This window comes from Lepisma saccharinum, chromosome 10, assembly GCF_977018435.1.
Source record: "Lepisma saccharinum chromosome 10, izLepSacc3.1, whole genome shotgun sequence".
Lineage (NCBI taxonomy): Eukaryota > Metazoa > Arthropoda > Insecta > Zygentoma > Lepismatidae > Lepisma > Lepisma saccharinum.
This window is the reverse complement of record NC_139238.1, coordinates 62592376-62616462: the sequence shown is the minus strand read 5'-3', so window position 1 is coordinate 62616462 and position 24087 is coordinate 62592376. Positions and strand designations below refer to the sequence as shown.

Here is a 24087-nt window from a genome sequence, read left to right as displayed (position 1 = left end):
TTCCGGTCCACTTCCGGTCCACTTCCGGTCCACTTCCGGTCCACTTCCGGTCCACTTCCGGTTTGCCTACTTCCGGTCTACTTGTGGCCAAGTTGTGCCCTATTTCTGCTTTTTTTTATCCAGCATAAAGTTTTGAATTGAATCCCAAGAAATTGTATATAAATACCAAAGCCAAAAATATTAAGTGTATACACACATACACACGTATACACACATACACACAGCACAGTGTTGAACCCATCTGATATTTTTATCCAGCATAAAGTTTTGAATTGAATCCCAAGAAATTGTATATAAATACCAAAGCCAAAAATATTAAGTGTATACACACATACACACGTATACACACACACACACAGCACAGTGTTGAATCCACCTGATATTTTTATCCAGCATAAAGTTTTGAATTGAATCCCAAGAAATTGTATATAAATACCAAAGCCAAAAATATTAAGTGTATACACACATACACACGTATACACACACACACACAGCACAGTGTTGAATCCACCTGATATTTTTATCCAGCATAAAGTTTTGAATTGAATCCCAAGAAATTGTATATAAATACCAAAGCCAAAAATATTAAGTGTATACACACATACACACGTATACACACATACACACAGCACAGTGTTGAACCCATCTGATATTTTTATCCAGCATAAAGTTTTGAATTGAATCCCAAGAAATTGTATATAAATACCAAAGCCAAAAATATTAAGTGTATACACACATACACACGTATACACACATACACACAGCACAGTGTTGAACCCATCTGATATTTTTATCCAGCATAAAGTTTTGATTTGAATCCCAAGAAATTGTATATAAATACCAAAGCCAAAAATATTAAGTGTATACACACATACACACATACACACACACACACAGCACAGTGTTGAACCCAACTGATATTTTTATCCAGCATAAAGTTTTGATTTGAATCCCAAGAAATTGTATATAAATACCAAAGCCAAAAATATTAAGTGTATACACACATACACACGTATACACACATACACACAGCACAGTGTTGAACCCATCTGATATTTTTATCCAGCATCAAGTTTTGATTTGAATCCCAAGAAATTGTATATAAATACCAAAGCCAAAAATATTAAGTGTATACACACATACACACATACACACACACACACACAGCACAGTGTTGAACCCAACTGATATTTTTATCCAGCATAGAATTTTCATTTGAATCCCAAGAAATTGTATCTAATAAACAACAACAAAAATGCCGAATCAAAAATATTGTAATCAATGCAATAAGAATATATCCAGCCCCAATTGGGCTAAGCATCAAAAGATTTGTAACCAAGACAAATACAGAACTCCCACAAAAATTTGCCCCAAATGCCATAAAAAATACAGCATGCAATACTTCACATATACACATAAAGATACTTGCTCTGCACAATCATCAACACAACCATCCACATCTGGTCTGAAAAGAAAACATGAAGCACCTCTTAATGCCAGAGCAGCAAAGCAGCCACGCTATGAACCCATCCGTAGCAGTTTTAACGGCCAATTAAGAGATCACCGGTTTGAATCAGAGCCAAGATGTGGAATTAAGAATTTTTTGAACAGTAAAAATTCTGATCTCCAGGCAATTCTAAATGCACAAAATGGCTCTTATAAACTGTCCCTTAAATTGTTTGCACAATATAAGAAACCAAATGGCACAAAATTTACACAGCCCCACATAACAGAAACTGTACCAGTATATTCAAATACAAATTCGGACAAAATAATAAGCAGGTTGATAGATCAATTGAATATGAAACACTCTGAATTTGCGGCAAAAGAGTCAGGATGGAGCCTATGTGGCTCTCCGCACAAGTTATATGTTAATATTTCTGAATTCAGCCCATTAAAAGGTTCTACATATCTGCTATTACCTGCCAATATCAAAAACAAAAGAGCCGTGGTCAATATAAAAAATAATGACGCGAAATGCTTTTTGTGGTGTATTTTAGCTGCTCTGTATCCAGTTTCAAAGGATCCTCAGCGAATAACTTATTACAAACAGCATGAACATGATTTTGACGATGCAATGGAGGGTTTAGAATATCCAATGTCTGTTCAGAATATTGATAAATTTGAAAAAAGAGCCAGGCACATCAATGGCAAGCAATTATCTATTAATGTATTTATTTGTTCCACTGGCAATTGCCCGATAGCACCTCTCAGAATCAGTACACTTGATGATGAATCTGCTATTCCGATTGATCTGCTCTTAATTGAAGGGGATGGCACATATCATTACACTCTGATACATAATCTTCAAGCTTTAGTGAGAACACAACTAGACAAATCCAATACAATATTCAAGTTGTGCAGAAGATGTTTAACTGTATTTGATGGTCAAAAAATGGTGAAGGGGGTTCGGGAAGTGAATGCAGAAATTGCAAAAAACAAGTTAATTGAGCATCTGAAATACTGTGGCAATCATAAACCTGTTCATATGGTGATGCCCAATCCAAGTGAAAATTGCAAATTCAAAAAGTTTGAAGCCTTGTTGGAACACCCAGCATATATTGTCTGTGATTTTGAATCGAACCTCAAACCTCTTGCATTTTGTAGCCCAGATCCTGAAGAATCTGCAATTACACCATATCAGGTACATGAACCTTCTAGCTTTTGTTCTGTGGTTATACGGGATGGTGTAGCTAGTGAGCCATACTTATACGTGGGACCAAATGCCATCAAAATATTTGCACATAGAATGGAAAATGAGTGCCGTGACATAGCATCTAACAACTTATTAAAATCAGAGCCTATGTTGCCTTTAACAGAGGAACAGATTGAAGATTTCAACAATGCAAAAAAATGCCCGGTATGTGATTCTGAATTTTCAGATACAAAAATCAAGGTGAAGCACCATTCTCATACAGATGGTCGATATAAACAGGCCCTGTGTAAAAGCTGTAATATTCAGATCCAGAGACCAAGATTTATCCCCATATTTTGCCATGGAGCATCCAATTATGATTATCATCATTTAATCAGGTACGAGGGGTTTGAGAAGCAGAATTTAAATATTTTAGCTGAAAATGACGAGAAATATATATCTATTAGCAAGATAATTAAAGTTAATGGTGTTCCTATTCACATAAGATTTCTTGATTCTTACAGAATTTTACCTGCTAGCCTGGCTACACTGACCACTCAATTATCTGATGATCAATTCAAAATCACACGTGCCATGTTTCCAAATCAGGACCTGAAATTAATTAGGCGGAAGGGTGTATATCCATATGACTATGTTACAGATTTTTCTAAATTTGATGAGTGTTCCCTGCCACCACAACAAGAGTTTTACAGCAAAATCAGAGGATCTGGAATCACTGATGAAGATTATCACCATGCCCAATTGATGTGGAACAATTTAAAATGCAAGACATTTGGTGATTATCACAAAGCTTATTTGAAACTTGATGTCACTCTCTTAGCTGATATAATACAGGCATTCAGAAAATCTTCCATGGAAAATTATGAACTGGACCCAGTGTATTTTTACAGTGCCCCGGGCCTAGCATGGGCCGCAACGTTTTTGAACACTAAAATGCAATTGGATCTGATCCCAGATCAAGATATGTATCTGTTTATGGAGAAATGTATAAGAGGAGGGATGGTGCAATGTTCCCAGAGATATGCCAGAGCAAATAACAAATATATGCCTGATTATGATCCACCACGGCCATCAAATTTTATACTGTATGTAGATGCAAACAGCCTCTATGGTCATGCCATGATGCAAAAACTGCCATATGCAGGGCTTGAGTGGGTTGAAGATTTCAATATTGAGGTTCTTCAGGACTTTGATGACAGTGAATATGGCCTCTTCTTAGAGGTTGATCTGACAATTCCAGATAATTTGCACAATAAATTTTCTGATCTGCCCCCAATTCCTGAGGTTCAGTGCTCACCTGGCTCTAAACAGAAGAAGCTCATGATGACTCTGGAGGCAAAACAAGGCTATGTTACATATTACAAAAACCTCCAGTTCCTGATAAAACATGGTGTTCAAGTGACCAAAGTTGGAAAAGTTTTGAGGTTCAGGCACTCAGAATGGTTGAAACCATACATTGATACAAACACGGAGCTTCGAACATCTGCAAAGAGCCAATTTGATAAGGGCTTGTTTAAATTGATGGTTAATTCTGTGTATGGCAAAACTATTGAAAATGTCAGAAAACATACCGATGTTAAAATAATTCCTGACCCCAGCCTGAGCAAAAAATTGGTTGCAAAGCCCAACTTCAATTACAGAAGAATTTATGATGAGCACATGGCACTTTTCAACATGAAGAAAACAAAGATCAAGTTTGATAAACCTATTTATGTAGGGGCTGCGATATTGGAATCGTCCAAATTACATATGTTAACATTGTATTATGATGTGTTGAAACCTTTTTATGGTGATCGTGTAAAACTGATGTACATGGACACGGATAGTTTTATTCTTGATATTAAAACAGAAGATGTTTATCAAGATATGTCACAGCCTGAATTGTTTCAATACCAGTGAACATACAATAATTCAACCCCACAACAAAAAGGTGCCTGGCAAGTTAAAAGATGAGACATGTGGTGATGCTATTGTGGAATTTGCTGGGTTAAGTGCCAAGGTGTATAGTTTTAAAACATGTAGTGCCGTTGTCAAAAAGGCCAAGGGCATTGGCAAAGTAGCTGTGGAAAAAGAGCTTGTATTTGAAGATTATAAAAATTGCATCAAATCTCAGAATTTAATCAAAACATCAGAAAATAGAATCCAGAGTGAGGATCACTTGTTGACTTCAAATATTGTAAGAAAAGTGGCCCTGGACCCACATGATGATAAGAGATACATTTTATCATGTGGCATACATACTTTACCTTGGGGGCATTGTGATTTGAAAAATGGGGATCAATGCCCAATTACAGAGCATGATTTGAAATAAATAAACATGCCTATGAACTTATTTGGGTTCAAAAAACAGGCTATTATGGATCTGCCAACACCACAAGCCTCTCCTGATATGCTGTCTAAACTGAGTGGCTTGTTAATTATTCATCTGAACAGCATACTTACAGATGTTGATGATGAAACAGGCAAAATATTGTACATATTTAACAATAATTTAAATCATTACCAATTACCTGTAGGTGGTCAATTGCAATTTATTACAACCCCTGAGGGTGATGTCAAGATTTCAATAGGGAGAAATATTTATAGAATTAAGCACTCAAACATGATTTCTGGCACTGTTTATACTGTTTCTGCTGGTGACTGCTTATATATTGAGGTCCCGGGATCTTATGACAAGCTTATACCTTTCTTTATAGAATTAAGAATCAGATACTCTATAATAAATAACCACTAAAACAAAAATGCCTAATGATATATTTGGCCATACAAGGCATGAAGATCACAGTGATGAGATTCTGATGCTTGATGTCAGAGTCAAGAAATTGAGAAGTGATTTACAAGCTTTACAAGCCACACTCAATGCCAGTCTTCAATTAGAAATTACAAATTTGCAATCACAATGCATGGACCCTCTTCTTAAAATTGATTCTGAACTCAAATTGTTGCTTCAAAAATATACTGATCTGGCAACATTGGATAATTTTCAAAGTTTGGAATAAGCTGTAGCAGCTCTTCAAGCCAAATTTAAGACCCAGGCCACCAACTCCGAGCAATTGAAACAGCAATTGGAAGAGCAGATAAATAATGTCCAGACACAACTCCAAACAATTGTCAAAAGCATAAAATCACAAGAAGATTTTGATCTAGTGATTTCCACTCTAAAGGAACAGATTCAATCACTCCAAATACCTAATCTGGACCCCTTGAACAATGCCATAGCCGAGGTTAAAGAAAAAATTGAGACACTTGAAAATTTGATGAACAACTTGCCATCTTCTGATGCTTTGAATGCAATAACTCGGAGTGTAGCAAATATTAAGCTGCAACTTGAAACATATGAAGATTTTGGAAAAATTCAAAGTACCATAACCCATCTTGAGGGTACAATAGCAGCAGTGCAAAATGATTTGGCAAATGTACTAGAATCCCGATTGCCTGGAATTGTAGATACACTTGTCAGTGTCCAGCAACAGATCACAAAGCTTGAAAACCTCAACACCGAATCTGAGCTATCTCATTTTCATCACTTGATAGATGATATCCAAACAAAACTTGAAATTTTACAACAATCCACACCCTCTCAGGCAGATATAGCCCTGCTCCAAAATGCTATGCAAAATGTGGCTGATGCTTCTGAATTAAACAATGTAAAATTGGCACTTGAATCTTTGCAAAATACAGTATCAAATCTTCCTACATCACAGGAACTTAAAAATATTAAGAAGGCAGTGAATAGGATATTGAAATCAGAAGATATCAAGAATATCCAAGCAGAGATCAAACAACTCACTCAGACAGTGGCCACTCTACCAACCAATCAACATATTAATGAACTGCATGCCTTGTTTGAGGATATCAGAAGACAAGTCCATGATCTTACTGCTCAAAATTCAAAATTGGCAGTTGTTGAAAATTTGCAACAAATTGTAGCTAATATCAAGCAACAGCTAGGGACCATGGAATCCAATCAAGCAAATGCTCTGTCTGTTTTTGCCACCCAGCTTCAAGAGATTGTGCAACAATACAAGAAACTTGTTGTGGACATAAAGATCAAGCCAGGCCATGATGATGTTGTTAGGACCATCAATGAGCACCTTGAATCTGTAACAAGCAGATTGCTCACAGCAGAAAAAGAAATAACGGGCATAATCGAGAATCCAAAACATTCAGTAATTCTTGAATTGTACAGCATCCCCAACAAAGAATATGATTCACCATTTACACCAGATGGCAAAATATATATGCTGTCCCCTGCACAATTTTATTACCAGTTTTTTGTTGGGGGCACATTGAGACCAATCAAGATCAAATATTGGCTTCAACCACAGGCACACCACTACCCCACATTATCAATAACAAATGCTGACAACAAACCAAAAATCACCAGTGTAGAGTTAGAGGATTTTACAGATCCCAATACATTAGAGACAGCCTATGTTGAAGATGATGGCTCTTTGGAATTTAAAATACATATTGGAGACAAATTATATTTAGAAAATCCTGCAGTCTCAGCTGCTGAACACCCCATAGTTGCAATATTCTTGTTTTCATATTATGTCTAGACAAATTATTGTTGATGAACTACACAGACAGGCCAGACATAATTTTAAGAGACTGCCAGTAGTCACAAAGGGCATAGATGATTTATGGCAGAGCGACTTGATTGAGTTGTCAAGTGGGCAGTTGAAAAACTTAGACAAAATCAACAAGGGCTACAAGTATCTACTCACTGTAATAGATACATTTTCAAAATTTGCCTGGGCTGTGCCACTCAAATCCAAGACTGGAAAATGTGTTACAGAAGCCTTCAGGACAATCATCAATCAGAGTGGAAGATCCCCGCACTATTTGCAAACAGATAATGGCAAGGAATTTTATAATTCAGTGTTTCAACAATTTATTAAAAGCCAGGCAATAAAACATTACTCGAGTTACAGTGACCTCAAAGCCTCAATTGTAGAGAGATTCAACAGAACCCTAAAAAATCATATGTATAAACAATTTACACTTCAAGGTAATTATAAATGGATTAATATTCTTCCAGAACTTCTACATAAATATAACAACTCGGTTCATTCCACAATCAACATGAAACCCTCTGAAGTAACTCCATCTGATGAGCAAAAATTGATCAGCACTGTTTATTATCCTAGATACCAGCCAACAACAAGAAGGGCCAAATACAGGGTGGGCGATCAAGTAAGAATCAGCAAATATAAGCACTTATTCAAGAGAGGCTTTACAAGAAACTGGAGCACTGAATTATTTACAGTGGTTCAAGTTAAACCCGGGACCCTTAACACATATATAATAAAGGATCACCGAGGAGAAATTCTCAAAGGCCGATTCTATGAACAAGAACTCAGCAAAACTAAACAGCCTGACACATATCTCATAGAAAAAATCATCCGCAGAAAAGGCAACAAGTTATTTGTCAAATGGCTGGGTCATCCGGAAAACAGCTGGATCGATGCAGACAAAATAATAATATGAGCACCTGGGATGTTATAAAAAGGCTGCCAGAACCTGAACAGCAGAATAAGAGAAATGGCAACTTGCTGCCTGATAATATTAGGTGTCTTATTGTTGGGCCATCTGCTTGTGGTAAAACTACACTAATGGTTGATAATTTTTTATTGGCACAAAACTGGTTAGACTGGAAAAACAGGCACTTGTATGTCTTCTCTAAGAGCTTGGAACAATTAAAATATCAGCAGCTGATGAAGCTATATGATGGATTGGATATTGCCACTTTTGAACCAGATGTTAAGCCACTCCATGAATGTCTCGATAATTCTGTTGTTGTGTTTGATGACATTATACTGGATAATCAAAACAAGGTTAGAAATTTCTTTACACAGGGCCGGCACAAAAACATTGATTGCTTCTACCTGGCACAGACTTTTTCTAAAATACCGAAGCAACTGATCCGAGACAACAGCAATTTTATATGTGTGTTTCATCAGGATCATACCAACCTCAAACACATACATGATGAATATGTAGGTGGGGACTTGAGCTACAATGATTTTTCCAAGTTTTGCAGCAAGTGCTGGAACCAGGACAGTTATGGGTTTGTCACAATTGATATGACAAGAACACCCAATAGTGGCAAATACAGAAATAAAATCAACGATTTTCTAGACGTTGAGACATAAATAAATAACCATGAAACGACCAATCATTGATGATCTTAAGTTAAGAGATTATCTTGTAAAAAGATTTAAGGGATGGAAATCAGAGAACCGTGGAATTTATGAAAAACACAAACAAACAGAACAGCCTGTAATTGATGCTATTAATAATTTAGGTAAGAATATCAAAACTGTTACAGAGCAGAATCAAAATTTGATCACAGAGCTTGTACCTGTAGCTGCTAGGAACATATTAGATTATCCATTCACCCCACTTTCCAGTATTCATACACCTAGTCCTGTTGCTCCTAGAAGAATTGAAGCTACTCAGGATCCTATTGAATTGGGTCTTCTTGCACAAAAATATTTAACCACACCTAAAGACAATAAAGATGAGGTGTTTGGCTTATATGCTGACACAGAGCTTGATGGGAGCATCATACATAGAATTGGCAATTTCAGAGTAACTTTTATGGGGGATGATCTGATTGTTTATTCAGAATCTCGTCTCGGAGAAAAAGGTGCTTTTGTTAAGTACCCCGGCACACCTGGATTGTGGGAACTGATGACTCGGAAGAGGCCTGGCAGCTATACAGATCAAGACTATGAGCACTACAAAGAAATATTAATAAAATCAGATGCTCTATACCAGAACAATGATCCCACACAAAAAAGAGTCAAGTCTAGCAGTGGGGCAAAATACAACAACTTAATCAAGCCCATATGGTCACAGATCAAGACTGGCAGTGGGATCAAACAATACAACACCCTGCCTAAAGAATTTGTGTGGGTTGATGATGTCAGGAAACTTGTAGATAGGTTATTGGTAATAGCTGGGGAGGAAAATGCTGGGAACCACAATTTTTACAATGAAAAGGTTGGAATTATGGACATGATAAGCACCAAATTGTCTAATTTTATAGTGAATGACACTAAGGGGATTGGATATCTTATAAAAATTATTAATACTCTACCACCTAAATTTTGGAATATTTCTGAGGGTCGGGGGTTGGTTAATGACATTATAAACAAGCTGCCATTTGAACTACACATTCCAGGCTATCAATATTGTGGTCCAGGCACAAAATTGGACCATAGATTAAACAGAGGGGATCCTGGTGTTAATCCCCTAGATGCTGCTTGTAGAGACCATGACATAGCATACAACACACATTCTGATCTTGACAAGAGACATGTTGCAGACAAGAAATTAGAAGAGGCTGCATTTGGTAGATTTGTAAGCAAAGATGCTTCTTTGAGTGAAAAAATAGCAGCATTGGGAACCACCATAGCTATGAACACCAAACAAAAATTGGGGTGGGGGTTGTGAATATGTATATAATAAACCTACAATGAAGGCCAAGGGTGTTATGTATCAAATACCTTATGCAGGTCTTAAATATCTTAAAACTATTGACAGTCTCTTGACCAAAAAGCAGCGCAAGAAAAAAAGCTCTTGTATTGCAAAAGGGCATGGTATGAAATTGTTGCTTAGTACCCCCCAATTAAAAAAATTATAGCAATCCAGGAAAAAATCACATGTGGGGGGGTTCATATTTACCATCCCGACCATCTTAGCTGCTCTCGGGGCTGTTGGGAGCTTGGCTGGGGGATCAGCTGCAATAGCAAAAACAGTAATAGATGCCAAGAAAAATAGGGCAGAATTAGATGAGCAGAAGCGCCATAACCTGGCCATGGAGAAAAAAGGCAAAGGTGTTAAGAGAGCCATGAATAAGTTTAAAAAAAACAAGAGCCGCTTACAAACCAAGATATTGAAGCTTTAATCAAGCCACTGGGCATCAAACATTTTAGAGGTGTGTACATGTCTGATTCTTTACCGGAACAACCACTCAACAAAGAGTGTGGCATTGTTAATTTGGATAAGTACAAAAATCAGGGCACTCACTGGATCTGTTATCTTAAATATTTAAACAATAATGCATTTGTGTTTGATTCATTTGGAGGTGTTCCACCTGAAAATTTAATAAAATATCTAAATTCACCTAATCTTTATTACAATAATGCCCGTGTACAAAATTTCAAAGATGTTAATTGCGGACATCTGTGTTTATCTGTTCTCAGATATATGTCTCAAATAAATAAACCATCAATTGAAAATTTTCAAAAAGCCTTGTGGTATTTAAAACATCATGGGGGTATTCCATCTCACCAGCCAAAATTCAATATTGAAACTCAAATTGCATGATGACATAGTGTATCCCAAAACAATAGCTCTCAGAGCATTTTATAGCATGTACTTGATCCCTAATATTACACACCACAACAACAAAATTGCAGTAGGGGATCAAAAAATTGTCATCACTCCAGGGCAGTATAATCTATCCACTCTAAATGCTCAATTACCCAGAGGTATAGTTTTAAGTCAAAATTCTGTCACTCACAGAGTAGAGATTGTGTCTGCTACAGAAACAGTGGATCTGAGTACTATAGGAGAGCTGTTAGGCTTTGAGAACAACACAAAACTTGAACCAGCAATCAAACACACTGCTATGAATATACCTAAATTCTTAGCCATAGAGACTCTGAATATTCACTGTAATGTGGCCGAGGGTATGATCACCAAATCAAATGGCATAGGCACTCACAAACAAACTGGCATCATTGCAACATTCAAACCTAATTCCGAATTCATGGAGCCCATCATCTACAATCCATCCCCAACATTATATTTTCCTGTGTGCCATAATAGAATAGATTACATTGAATTGATGGTCACTAATGAAAAAGAAGAATTAGTTGATTTTGCTGGAGCCACAACAACTGCAATCATAGAGATTAACATTTAAATAAAAATACATACAATGGAAAATATTGAGAGTTATGAGCTACAATCATTCCCCCCAAACAGGAGGACATTTGCAAATTTAAATCAACCCAACACAGAAATCGAGGTTGATCTTGATGTAGGGGATGGATTTATACACCCCCACAGAGCAGATCTATACATCAAATTTGATGTTGTAAAGCTGGATGGAACAGATTATCCGGCAAATTCAAATATAAGATTGGTAGATAATTTTGTGCCGCATCTGTTCTCTGAAATTGAGATCAGAAAGCATGGCGTTGTTATAAACAGAATAGATTATCCCGGCATTACCTCCACAGCTTTGGCCACACTAAAATTATCCAAAACCGAGGCTTCTTACTACAGAATCGGTGGATTTGAGGCTGGTGATAAAATATTATCTAAAAACCACACTGTGCTGTTCCCGATGCGCCTGTTGCCAGGATTCTTCTCAGATTACAAAGATATCATGTGGAAGGGTGGGTTAAGAATTACATTTAGAAGAGCTGCCAATGATAATAATGCTTTGATGAGGTACAGTACAATAAACTCTACCGGGGAAGCTCTGCCTAATACCTTACCAGATGCAGGCAAATGCATTATTCAGACTATGGAGCTAAGAATCCCTGTTGTTGAATATGAGGCCAGCTATGCTCTTAAATACAAAGCTGATATCCTAAAAAATCCACAGGTTCCTCTGCAATTTTATACATATCAATCTGTACAGAAGCCCGCATCTGGTACCTATTATGAGTTTGATGCTACAAATTCATTCTCCAGTATTCAATACGACATGCCGGATTTTGTAGTGGTACTGTTTCAGACTGGAAGACACAACAATCAGGAAAAAAATTCAAGTAAATTTGATAACTGCAACATCAAGAACATATATCTTAAAAATGGCAGAAATGAGGTATTTCCTAGAGAAAATTATAATTTAGACATGTCCAAGAATGATTTCCTCAAATTATATGAGGCATTTTCGGCTTTCAAAAGGGTCACTACTGGCAATACGGATATGTATTACACACCAGATGAATTCAAAGCACAGAGACCCATGTTTGTAATCAACACCTCAAAAAGGAAACAAGTTGTGGTGAATGACAGGACAAACATTAAAATTATCTGTGAATTCCACGAGGCATTACCCGATGACACCATATGTAGTGTTATTCTCATAGGTGAAAAATCATATGTTTATGATGTAAGAAATGAGAGAGTCACAGAGCAATTCTAGAGGGTCTCTGCATATTGCATTGTCTTAGTACTAGATATGCAAGATGAGCCTGGTGTCCAATTGAACTTAGACCGGAAGTAGACCGGAAGTGGACCGGAAGTGGACCGGAAGTGGACCGGAAGTGGACCGGAAGTGGACCGGAAGTGGACCGGAAGTAAATATGTGTGGGTGGGTGTGGGTGGGTATGGGTGGGTATGGGTGGGTGTGGGTGGCCTAGTTTTAAGTGTGGTCAAGTGGGGGAATATTTTTAACAAATTTATGGACAACAATCTCACAGAAGTGCCTTTTGTAAGTATAGGCAAATCAATCTGAGGGGAGCTCTTCCTTTCTGAAAAATTCTCTTCCTTTCTGAAAAATTCTCTTCCTTTCTGAAAAATTCCCGAGGGCATTTTTACAAAAATCTTGGATTAGGCAAGAGTTCCACACTTGAGCAAAAAGCTCATATGCTCATGTTGAGCAAGTTTTAAGTGTAGCAAAACTGCTTGAGGGGGGTTCATACTTTCCTGCGCTGTCCCTATTGTAAATACCACTACTTATTTATTAACATAACTTTCCCTAACTAGCCAATATCTTCACCTTGCAATAAATCATGTAACCTTAAGCAACCTGCACAAACAAAAAACATGCTTCCCTCAGGTACCTTTGGCTTTTCCGAACAACACTGTTTTGCAAATCAATAATATTTCTAACAGAGCATTACCTGTTCCTGCATATTACAGAGCCTCCGAAGAGAAAAAGGTTATTTTTTTACACAGTATTGCCATCTAGTAGCAAATAATTGTACATGGAGGAACATGAAAAGAGAAGAGAAGCATGCGTGTGCATGTGTATGTGTATGTAAGCGCTCGCCATCTAGTTGCAATAGAAAGTACTAATATAGCTTTCATAACTGAAAATGCGTAACTTTCTCCGAGCTAGTAACATTTACGTAGCAATGCCTCAATGTTTGTACATACACTTGCATATTACACTTTTCTAGAAGAGTGAGAGGGGGGGGGGGGTTACTAACAAATAGAAGTATGTATGTGTAAGTGCTCGCAATCTAGTTGCAAAAAAAGTACTTGTCAGACACAAGTTTCATTACCTAATGTTTTATAACATGATCAAGCAGTAACGGGATTTAGCTGCAGACCATAATAGAGCGCTTTTAAGTTGACGTAGCTAAGTTTGCGGCCCCTCAATACTAGCATATCTTAAATTGTATATTTCTTGTACCGTCAAATATTTTTTACAGTTAAAAAGTAATAGATTTTGCTTTAGTTATTTGAAAAAAAGGTGAAATTTTAAAAAAATTGAATGTCATAGGGGAAATTATCTAAATCTTAGAATTTTTATACAATAAAATTGAAATTTATGATCTTGAAAAATCAGCTAAAATCATGATTTTCAGTTAAATTACGCTAAGAGAGCTATGAAATTAGATTTTAAGGGGGGGGGGTGGCCGCTCGTGCCCCCTCTCTAACTACTGACAGTGACGAGTGGCATTGCATCATGTTCAGCGATGAATCTCAGTTCTGCATTACCACGGATGACCACCGTGTGCGAGTATAGCGGCGCCGAGGGGAGAGGACACATGATGCCAATTTTGTGGAGAGACACACCGGTATTACCCCTGCCATCATGGTGTGGGGAGCCATGATGCAAATGTGACTGCAGATCACCTCTGGGAGTGGTTCTGGGGATTCTGATGGCACAGCGCTACGTCCTTATGTGCTACCCCTCTTGAGACAGAATCCTGGCACAGTCTATCAACACGACAATGCTCGTCCGTCGGTACATGTGTCTATGGACTGCCTGGTACTCCGGTGGCCAGCAAGATCCCCTGATCTGTCCCCGATAGAACATGTAAGGAATCAGCTCGGACGTCAACTCTGACCCAGTGCCGATTTGCAAAATGTTGAGGGCCAGATAGAACGGCTGTGCGCCGACTTGCCTCGGGAGAGGATACAAAATCTGTACTACTCCATTCCAAATCGAATCGGCGCATGTATCAAGACCCGAGAGGATGCCACATCTTATTGACATGGGGTCAGCAGTACGCCCGTAGTGTTGTCCTTTTGATCTGATTTTATAATCATTGCAATACAGTCTATAATAGAAATGGTAGGGTTCGAATCTTAGTTTTGGGCATGGGATGTTAGTTAATCCATAGCACTGCAAACAAAATACACAATACAAATCCATGGCATGTGTATAATATCAAATACGTGTGTTTTATGTTTTGTTAACGGCCAGTAATTTGGCCAGCGGAGAAGGCCATTCGAGTCCTTATTCGCTGGTCTTTATTCACGAGCCAAGTTCAGTAATCAGAATTATTGTTACGAGTTACAAGAAATTAGGACACTGAGACATATGAAAATAAGTCATTTAATGAGCTGTCCAAATACTTACATCGTCTCATCACACTACATACGTTACCAGAACAGCTGACTGTCGCAGTGAGTCGACAGGCCCATCATGCACTGGGTGAAGACAAGAGACGGTCGCGAGCCGCGCTTGCGACGTTCTGTACACGTAAACAAATACTAATACTGATGCACTTCTTAATAAACAATAATGACTGTTCGCACTAAAGTGAAGAGGAAAGTCTCTTTTTGAAGTGTTGTGTTGAAGCTTCTTATGGATTCAAGCGATGTACCGAAAAACTGTTCGAGCAAAGTTTTTCCCTCCTGGAGGGTTGGGCGATGTATCGGAACTGTTCTTGATGTATCTTGGTTTCACCCTTGATTAACCGGCTACGCTGCCAACGGGGTGGAATGCCTTCTTCTTTGTTATTGGTCAGTCTACTATAGCTCCACACGCACGTGACTTAAAGTTTGCACTGAAGATCGATAATCACGTAGCATGGGAACACAATAACTCCTTGTTTGCGGGGCTGCTTTGGAGGGCGAAAAGTATCTCGCTGTAATTTTAGCAGTCATAACTCGGGTGCGACTAACTCACTTCGGAAAGTTATGCGTTCTGTGGCTGTCTAAACTTCACTGAGGCGAAGATATATTTTTGGGCAGAATTGTAGTTCAAATTTTCATATCCGTCACATTGACAAGGAAATGTCCAGACTCTAGACTGGCTGGCGCGCTCGCAGAAGTTATGTTGTCTGTTTCAGTCTGTTATGTGCAGAACTGTTGTTTTGATTATGAGCCTGGGCAGCTGCTTACTCCCTCGAGAACAAAGGATCGTTGTTCAGGATGAGGGCGAGAGTCTCGTTGGGGTTTTTAAATTTTAAAATGCCTGAACTTTCGTGATTAACTGCATCTCACCGTTGGCCCCCTGCTTCTCTAAATTTCAACTATCAAGCCGAACGTGGATTGATGGTGACGTGAGCCGAATGTGGACTGGATGGATATCAGAGTTTATTGCGGGTACACACTGGCTTCTTTCTCTTGAATATCAAATATAGGCTGGGCTTCGTGGGAAAGAATGCTGGTTTGTTTGAGACGGCTGTCCATTTTTCAGAGAGCAGAAAAATGAGATCTTGGGGAAGTGCGGAGAATGACCGATTGTAATAGTAAATGGAAATTGATACATCGGTCATAAGTCACTTAACCTGTCAACAGGTGCAATTTCATTTCATTTCCACCACTCCTTCTGGATACTTCATTTATTTGTCAATGAGTGTATTTAAATTCCGTAACATAATCTTTTTAGCAATTACTCCATTATTCGAAAACATTGTCAGTACAGAAGTACGATATTATTTTTAATTGCAATTTTTGACAATTTATTAAATAATTAATTGTGGTATATTTATTTTTTCTGCAGAAAACTTAAAACACTTTGAGTGAAGCCTAGTTTGAGGTTCCCTTGCTGGCCACTATAATTTCATTAATTTGTGATTTGAAAGTCAAATTAGTCACAATATGAAGAAAATAATCTGATGAGCAACAAAACATAACTGACTGACTACTGTATCGTGCAAAGTCCACTCTGAAAGGTGAATGACTTATATTTTAACATTTTTAGGTCATTTTCTAATAATTTTAAGGCAATTTTATGAGTCACTTTTTGATATTTTTTAGATCATCAACTTCCGATCACTGCGGTAATCAAACACTAAGTCCTCTGATATAGTATATGATATACACCGTGATACCCAGGTCCAGGATAACAACCCCATCCCTCTTGTATACACATTTCAGTTGTAACTTCTTGAAGCCAAGCTATTCCAGATGCAGGCACGTAACTGGAAATATATTTCGGGGAGTGGGGTCAGAACCAAGTGTGTCAATAATGATAATAATAATAATGTTTAAATTAAAATAAGTTGTAATTAAATAAAATATTAATTAAAATATGTAAATTTATTAATATTGCATTTTGATTATTACACGAATACGTAAAAGGATGGCATATAACATCATATAGCTATTTATTTTATAGCTTGCGTGTTCTTAAGATCGTCAAAATTGGTGTAAAAACAAGGTAATTAATGTCAAATGGATAAAGAATTGAATATTTATGAAATAAAGAAAAGGATGTTAGATTCTGTTGGCGAAAAGTAGAGTTCCTGGTTAGTATTTTATGCATATTATCATTAGTAGTAGTGCGCATAAATCTTATTTTGTACTGTCCTTCAAAGCAGTGTGATCAAAATATAATAATAATTATAATAAATTGCAAGTAATCCAGCAAGATCTAGCGGAGGTCTCCTTGTAGATGGAGGCCTGGGGGTGGTTGCGACTTCAAGCAGAAAGCCCTGCACTTTGCTATAAAGGTATAAAGGGGATATAGAGGTAGGGAGCCACACATTCACAATATCGGAAAGGGGGTGATGTGACCTGCACCACGCTACCGCAGATTTTAGCCCCTGGGAGTTACTCTCCCAGGTACCCATTTGTTATTAGAGGATGGATGAACCCCTGAGAGATTTAAATTCAGGGATAAGGTAGGAATATTATTAGTAATCAACGTATTATATGTAAGGGTAGTACCAAGCCACATTTTCGTACTTGCGAGAAACATAAATCCTCAATTCTGCTTTTAAACTCGATATTTCCAATGTTACGTACTTGGTGTTTAACTCATCGGAAGAACTACATTTATAATTTCTATTACAGACTTCCATTTCGTATCAACTAAGATGTTCTATAAATGTATGGAAATAACAAATATGGCTTGGCACTCTTTCATAGAAGCCCAGGCATCTACCGATCTGTGAGGACAGATCTGAGTCAAGGCAAGAACGAGGTCGTCTAAATCATTTGTTTACGGGCTTTGAATGTGATGCTAAACACGCCTTTCAATGAACTTCCTAGCCAGGTTTATAATGCATACAAGATGAATATGACCTTCCCGGTTTACAAGTGCACTGGCAGGGGTGGGCCAGGTGGGGGGGAGGCACTTGTAAGAGATTTCTGGAAATAATTATTGAAATTTGAATGGTAAAATTGTAGCGACATTTTACAACAAAATATATTGTTTTAAGTGATTTACATGCTACAATTTACAGCAATTATTATTATTATTATTATTATTATTATTATTATTATTATTATTATTATTATTATTATTATTTGAAATAGGGTTACATTTAAGCTTACAGTTTATTTTACACTGATTTAACTATAAAAACATCCTTTTGTCTTGCAAGAATTAATGTTAAGTGTTTCCGGGAGCTGAAATCTAAAACTGTAGGAAGGAAGGAAGAAATGCTTATATTACCCATATCGTCCTTTTGTTGAAAACAACGCAAACAAATGTCTCGTAGTTGAGGGTGCTTTATTGTTAAAATTTTGAAATCGGGAGTGCATGGTCAGGAGAAAGAAGAAAAGACAAGACGAGGTGCTTTTTATTCAAGAAAAGAATAAGTGGGTAAAAATGTCCAAGTCTGAATTTTTGCCTAAACGTTTCACATGAGAAATACGACAATCATTTTTACTTTTTTCGGCCCCTTTAAATGTAGGGCCCTCCTGCCTCCTATGTTAGGCCAGATAAAAATAGAATGTAATTGACCACAAAATTAGCCTTTTCCATCTTTTTTTCTCACATGTATTTATTACGTTTCTCCTATCAACCACATGAGACGGGAGGTCCTTTCAGGCGCGAGGCCCCGGGCGGTCGCCCACTCCCTGCTACGCCACTGATTCCATTATTGAGTCTGGTCCTGTGTGTTCCCTTGAGAGTTTCCGTGCCTTTGTTGAACCTGGCAATTGTGAACTATCGAAAGTCTTGTTTTGCAGTCGAAAGTGAATCGTGTACTCAAGTACATAGAGTCCAAGGCTAATATTTAATCTTTTTCTTCCATTCAGTGAAACGACACTGTGATGAATCCAAGTTCAAGTGCCGGAATGGGAGGTGCGTAAGGAAGGAACTGCTTTGCAACGGTGAGGATGATTGTTTTGATGCAACCGACGAGAAGGATGAATTGTGTAGTGAGTATCAGACTGGTTTCCAAACCTTATCAGGTTAAACGAGAGATGATCGAAAAGAAAGACTACAAAGCCTGCAAATTCCAGTAGGTATTTATTAGACGAATACAAACGGACTTACACTCTGCCTCAGCTATCTCTGGACCTTGAGAACGAAAACAAGTCTCTGGGCAAGTAGTGACGCAAGACGACTCCACCAATGAACACGCGAGAGGAGGGGGATTGCCAGGACGGGGGTAAAGCTACTGCAGTTACCTGCCTCCCCAGCGACGTGTACTGCCTCGCTCTGCCTACTCGATTTCCTCCACTTCTCTGACGCTATGCGCGACCTTGCTCCAGAGATACCCGAGACAGTGTATACGTGAAAGGGTACTTCATACACTACTTCTGAACATAGTCCCTCCCCGGTTCAGGCATTTCTCTCAGTTTCATGATGCCTGTCTCACAGTACTCGGAGCTCACCTAAAGGGCGGGTGTGGGGGGGGGGGGGGAAGCTGCTAGGCACACTACTTCTTGTTTTTCGATTTTTCAACTGTGAATATAAACCATAAAGGTAACGTAAATATGAGGCAAAATTCACGTGGTGAGTCTCTCAGTTCCCCCTCCCCCTCTTTGGGTGTATGTTACTACACGACATCCGTGCTAGTGACTGTGAACAATTAGTCCTTGTTTTTCTTAAGAGTCAATCCATGCCAAATCAACACAGATATGTGAAATTTCCAACCTGCCCATCTCCGATTTTCTTGAAATTTGGGGAGTTGAAACTATGAATGGAACTTAGTAACTACGAACATTTTTAGTTTCGTGCGTCTTGTAATTGTTAAATCATTGAAGGTCAAAGTTAGCATAAATTGCCCTTTTTTAACCCGCTTAGCTATACTAAATCTGCTGTAACTCCGCCCCTATTTCGCCTAGGAAGCTCAAATAAAGCTTATTGTACAGGGAATTGAACAAGCATTCCAGTGATACATTACGTGATCTTGACAATTGACCTTGAATATCTCAAAACATGTCATCACGAAAAATCGTGAAAAAAATATATTTGGTCCCTCATACCATACTCTAAAACATTTCAAAAAATCATTCTGGGACTGCAATGGGATCAGAAGATACAAAATAATATGTGTAACTATGTGACTGAAAAAAAACCCATTATATGAACTATGACGAGTCAAATGTCCCTTAACGCCCCCTTAAAAAAGGAAAGGAGTTATCCTGGGTATAATTGGTCATGAAAGAAATAGGTTAGGCACAGGGAGATCCCTAGACGTGTGTGTCAAGCGCAGGTCCGGCATATTGTTGACGGCCACATTGAATTCAACGCAAACATTTCAAAGGAAAGGGGGGTGATGTGATATATCAAATCAGGCTAGAATTTCACGAGAAATGAAGTGACGAAAGTTTTTCCAACGTATCTTTAGCCAGCAAAAAGTTACACGCATATCTTCCACTTACGATATATGCACATTATAATGTTGTCAATGTTCCTGTGAGCACACTCGTTGACGTCTCTCACACTCACATAGAACTTTTGGCAATGTAGCAGGTGCAACAACATCGCAAGCAGCAACTATGCCTTCTCTGAGATGGTCAAAATCACGGACTTTTAGTGCATGCACCATTCTCTTAAAATGTTCCTGAAGGTAAAAGGCCTCCTAAGATGTTAGATCCGGGGAATGTGCAAGCCTTTTAATAGATCCCTGTCTGTCCATCAATCTACCTAGAACTTCTCTCAGATGGCCAAAATCACAGACTTTTAGTGCATGTACCATTCTCTTCAAATGTTTCTGAAGGTAAAAGTCCTCCTAAGATGTTAGATCTGGGGAATGTGCAGGCCCTTTAATAGATCCATGTCTGCCCATCAATCTACCTAAAACTTTACCACGAAGAAATTGCCACAATGTCCACATAGTGTGGTCACACTCTGTCCTGTTTCAAAACTCTGGAAAAGTGCCATACCCCGTAAGCAAGGATGAAAAACCTGTTCATTTAACAAATCCAAGAAGCCCTCACTATATAAGGTTCCGTTGTTGAATATGGACCAACCATACCCGTTCTCCATACACTATACCACATCATTAGCTTACCAGCAACAACCATTCGGCTGGGCAAATCACAGGTATTGCATATTATTTTTATTAACTTCACCGTGAACATAAAAATTAGCCTCGTCACTGAAGAATTTTTCATTCCAAAGAAAGTGTCACGTAATTGTTTGAGATACTTTTCCCAATATTCTTCACTATTTAACTATTTGGTGAATGTCGTTGATTAAAATCATATGAAATGGTGCGTATGAATCTCTTCCGAGATGTCAGCGTGATCTCGATGAATTCCTAACACATTAGGAACATTCCAATGCTTTGTTTTTAACACCTCGAAAAGGAGAAAATGGTTGCAAGCGTGCAGTAATAACTTTTTTCTGGTTAAATATATGTTGGATACACCTTCGTTACTTCATTTGTCGTGAAATTCTAGCCTGATTTAATATATCACATCACCCCCTTTCCTTTGAAATGTTTGCGTTGAATTCAATGTGGCCGTCAACAATGTGCCGGACCTGAGCTTGACACACACGGCTAGGGATCTCCCTGTGCCTAACCTATTTCTTTCATGACCAATTATACCCAGGATAACTCCTTTCCTTTTTTAAGGGGGTGTTAAGGGACATTTGACTCGTCATAGTTCATATAATGGGGCTTTTATCAGTCACATAGTTACACATATTATTTTGTATCTTCTGATCCCATTGCAGTTCCAGAATGATTTTTTGACATGTTTTATAGTATGGTATGAGGGACCAAATATATTTTTTTCACGATTTTTCGTGATGACATGTTTTGAGATATTCAAGGTAAAAGGTCAAGGTCACTTGACAAAATTATATTTTTATCCACAGGTAGGCTTGTTATATATCACTGGAAAGCTTGTTCAATTCCCTGTACAGTAAGCTTTATTTAAGCTTTCTAGGCAAATTAAGGGGCGGAGTTACAGCAGATTTAGTATAGCTAAGCAGGCTAAAAAAGGGCAATTTGTGCTAACTTTGACCTTGAATAATTTAACAATTACAAGATGCACGAAACTAAGAATTTTCATAGTTACTAAGTTCCATCATAGTTTCAACTCTTCAAGTTTCATGAAAATCGTAGAATGTCAGGTTTTGGGCTGTGTTGATTTCATATGGAATGACTCTTAACGCTGGTTTGTTTTTAATTATTAGTATCCGCACCCATATAAACAAAAAAATAATGGTTTAATATTTTTATTATGTTTTAGTGAATGAAATGAATGTTTGTGACACTCGTGCATGTAACAATAATTCGTGTTTTTTTATTTATGATGTTAAAATTCGTAATTATTATGTAACAGCATCTGTGTATTGTGAATCAATATCAGAATGGTTTCTTGAATTTTAGTGATAACAATGTGTGGACCTCTAAGGCCACCCAACCACTTAGGTAAGTTTCTTGTGCGGCACGGGTAAGGTAGGGTTAAAATATAATGTCGATAACTCCAATCCAGACCATAGTCTATTTTCCTTCCACCATCTTGAAAAACATTAAAATACGGTACATATGGCAGCCAGAAACAAGGTCCTGGTATTTCGCATGAGTGCATATAGTCAACACGTTTCAGGATGGTGGACTTCAATTCAAATTTATCGAAAAGAAATTTACACTTTTTAGCCATACTTGTTGTAGTTGACTCACGTAAAAAAAGCCATGCGTGTATTTGCATTTTTAATGTAGTGTTCATACGTGCATATTTCTATTCCAGTGGCACCTTTTTTCTCAACGTACCCTAGGCGAACGGACACGAGAGGGCCCGATGGAGGTCTCGCTGTTAACATAATGAAGATGGAAAAAGTGATTCCATTTCTGAAACCACGAGGAGGTTCATTTAAGGTTTGTATGGAATTGATGGGTGCGCTGTCAAACTTAGCTTTCATTCGATCGTTGAATTTTTGTTTCTTTTTCAGGTGAGTTTTGGCTAAAAGAAAGGTGGCCATCGGGTCCTTATGGATTCATTAATGATTCAGGGTCTCTACTCATTTATTTTATTTATAATCGTTGTCATTTTCGCATGTAATTTCGTCCTTCATTTGCTTTGTTTCTAGTGTTTTCCTTGCCTTCAAATTCTAGACATGAATATGTGTACGTGTTGTAGTTTTACAGGTAGCACTGCACAGTCCTTTTGAATTGTCCTACGTGTTGTAGTTTTACAGGTAGCTCTACACTGCTCTTTTGAATTGCCTCACATGTTGTACTTTTACAGGTAACACTACACAGTCCTTTTGAATTGCCCCATGTGTTGTACTTTTACAGGTAGTACTATATAGGCCTTTTGGATTGCCCTACGTGTTGTAGTTTTACAGGTAGCACTGCACAGTCCTTTTGAATTGTCCCACGTGTTATAGTTTTACAGGTAGCACTGAATCGACCTTTTGACGTGACCCACGTTTGTACTTTTACAGGTAGCACTACACAGCCCTTTTGAATTGCCCCATATGTTGGACGACGCAATCTCACTCCCAGAGAAGGAGACCCTCTCCATCATAGTCTCCCCTACGATCGTCACCTCGCACCCGAACCTCAGGAGCTACCCGCCCGAGAAAAGGGGTTGCCTATTTCCGGACGAGAGAACACTCGAACACTTCAAGGTCTACACCCAGATGAACTGCGAGGCAGAATGCTTCGAAGAACTATCGCAGAAACTCTGCGGCTGCGTCGGTCTCTACATGCCACGTGAGTATTCGTCAAGATCTTTCGGTGTCAAAAAACAGGAAACTACTCCGCCTACTTCCCACTAAATTTCACTTTCAATTTTTGGCTTCTCATTTTCAACTATTCGACTGCCTTCGGATATATTTTTTCGTTAGTCAAGTA

The 24087-nt window shown here is 38.1% G+C and overlaps 1 protein-coding gene across 1 annotated transcript in view; it reads left to right on the top strand.

Moving 5' to 3' along the window:
- The first annotated feature begins 17924 nt into the window (after nucleotides 1-17924).
- The window catches only part of LOC145994126 (pickpocket protein 28-like), an 87751-nt gene continuing 81588 nt past the window's right edge, over nucleotides 17925-24087 (top strand). The window contains exons 1-4 of the mRNA XM_083130215.1: nucleotides 17925-18009; nucleotides 19082-19204; nucleotides 22979-23106; nucleotides 23676-23946. Of these exons, the coding sequence (XP_082986341.1) occupies nucleotides 17925-18009; nucleotides 19082-19204; nucleotides 22979-23106; nucleotides 23676-23946 (607 nt within the window). The remainder of the gene's footprint in view (nucleotides 18010-19081; nucleotides 19205-22978; nucleotides 23107-23675; nucleotides 23947-24087) is intronic.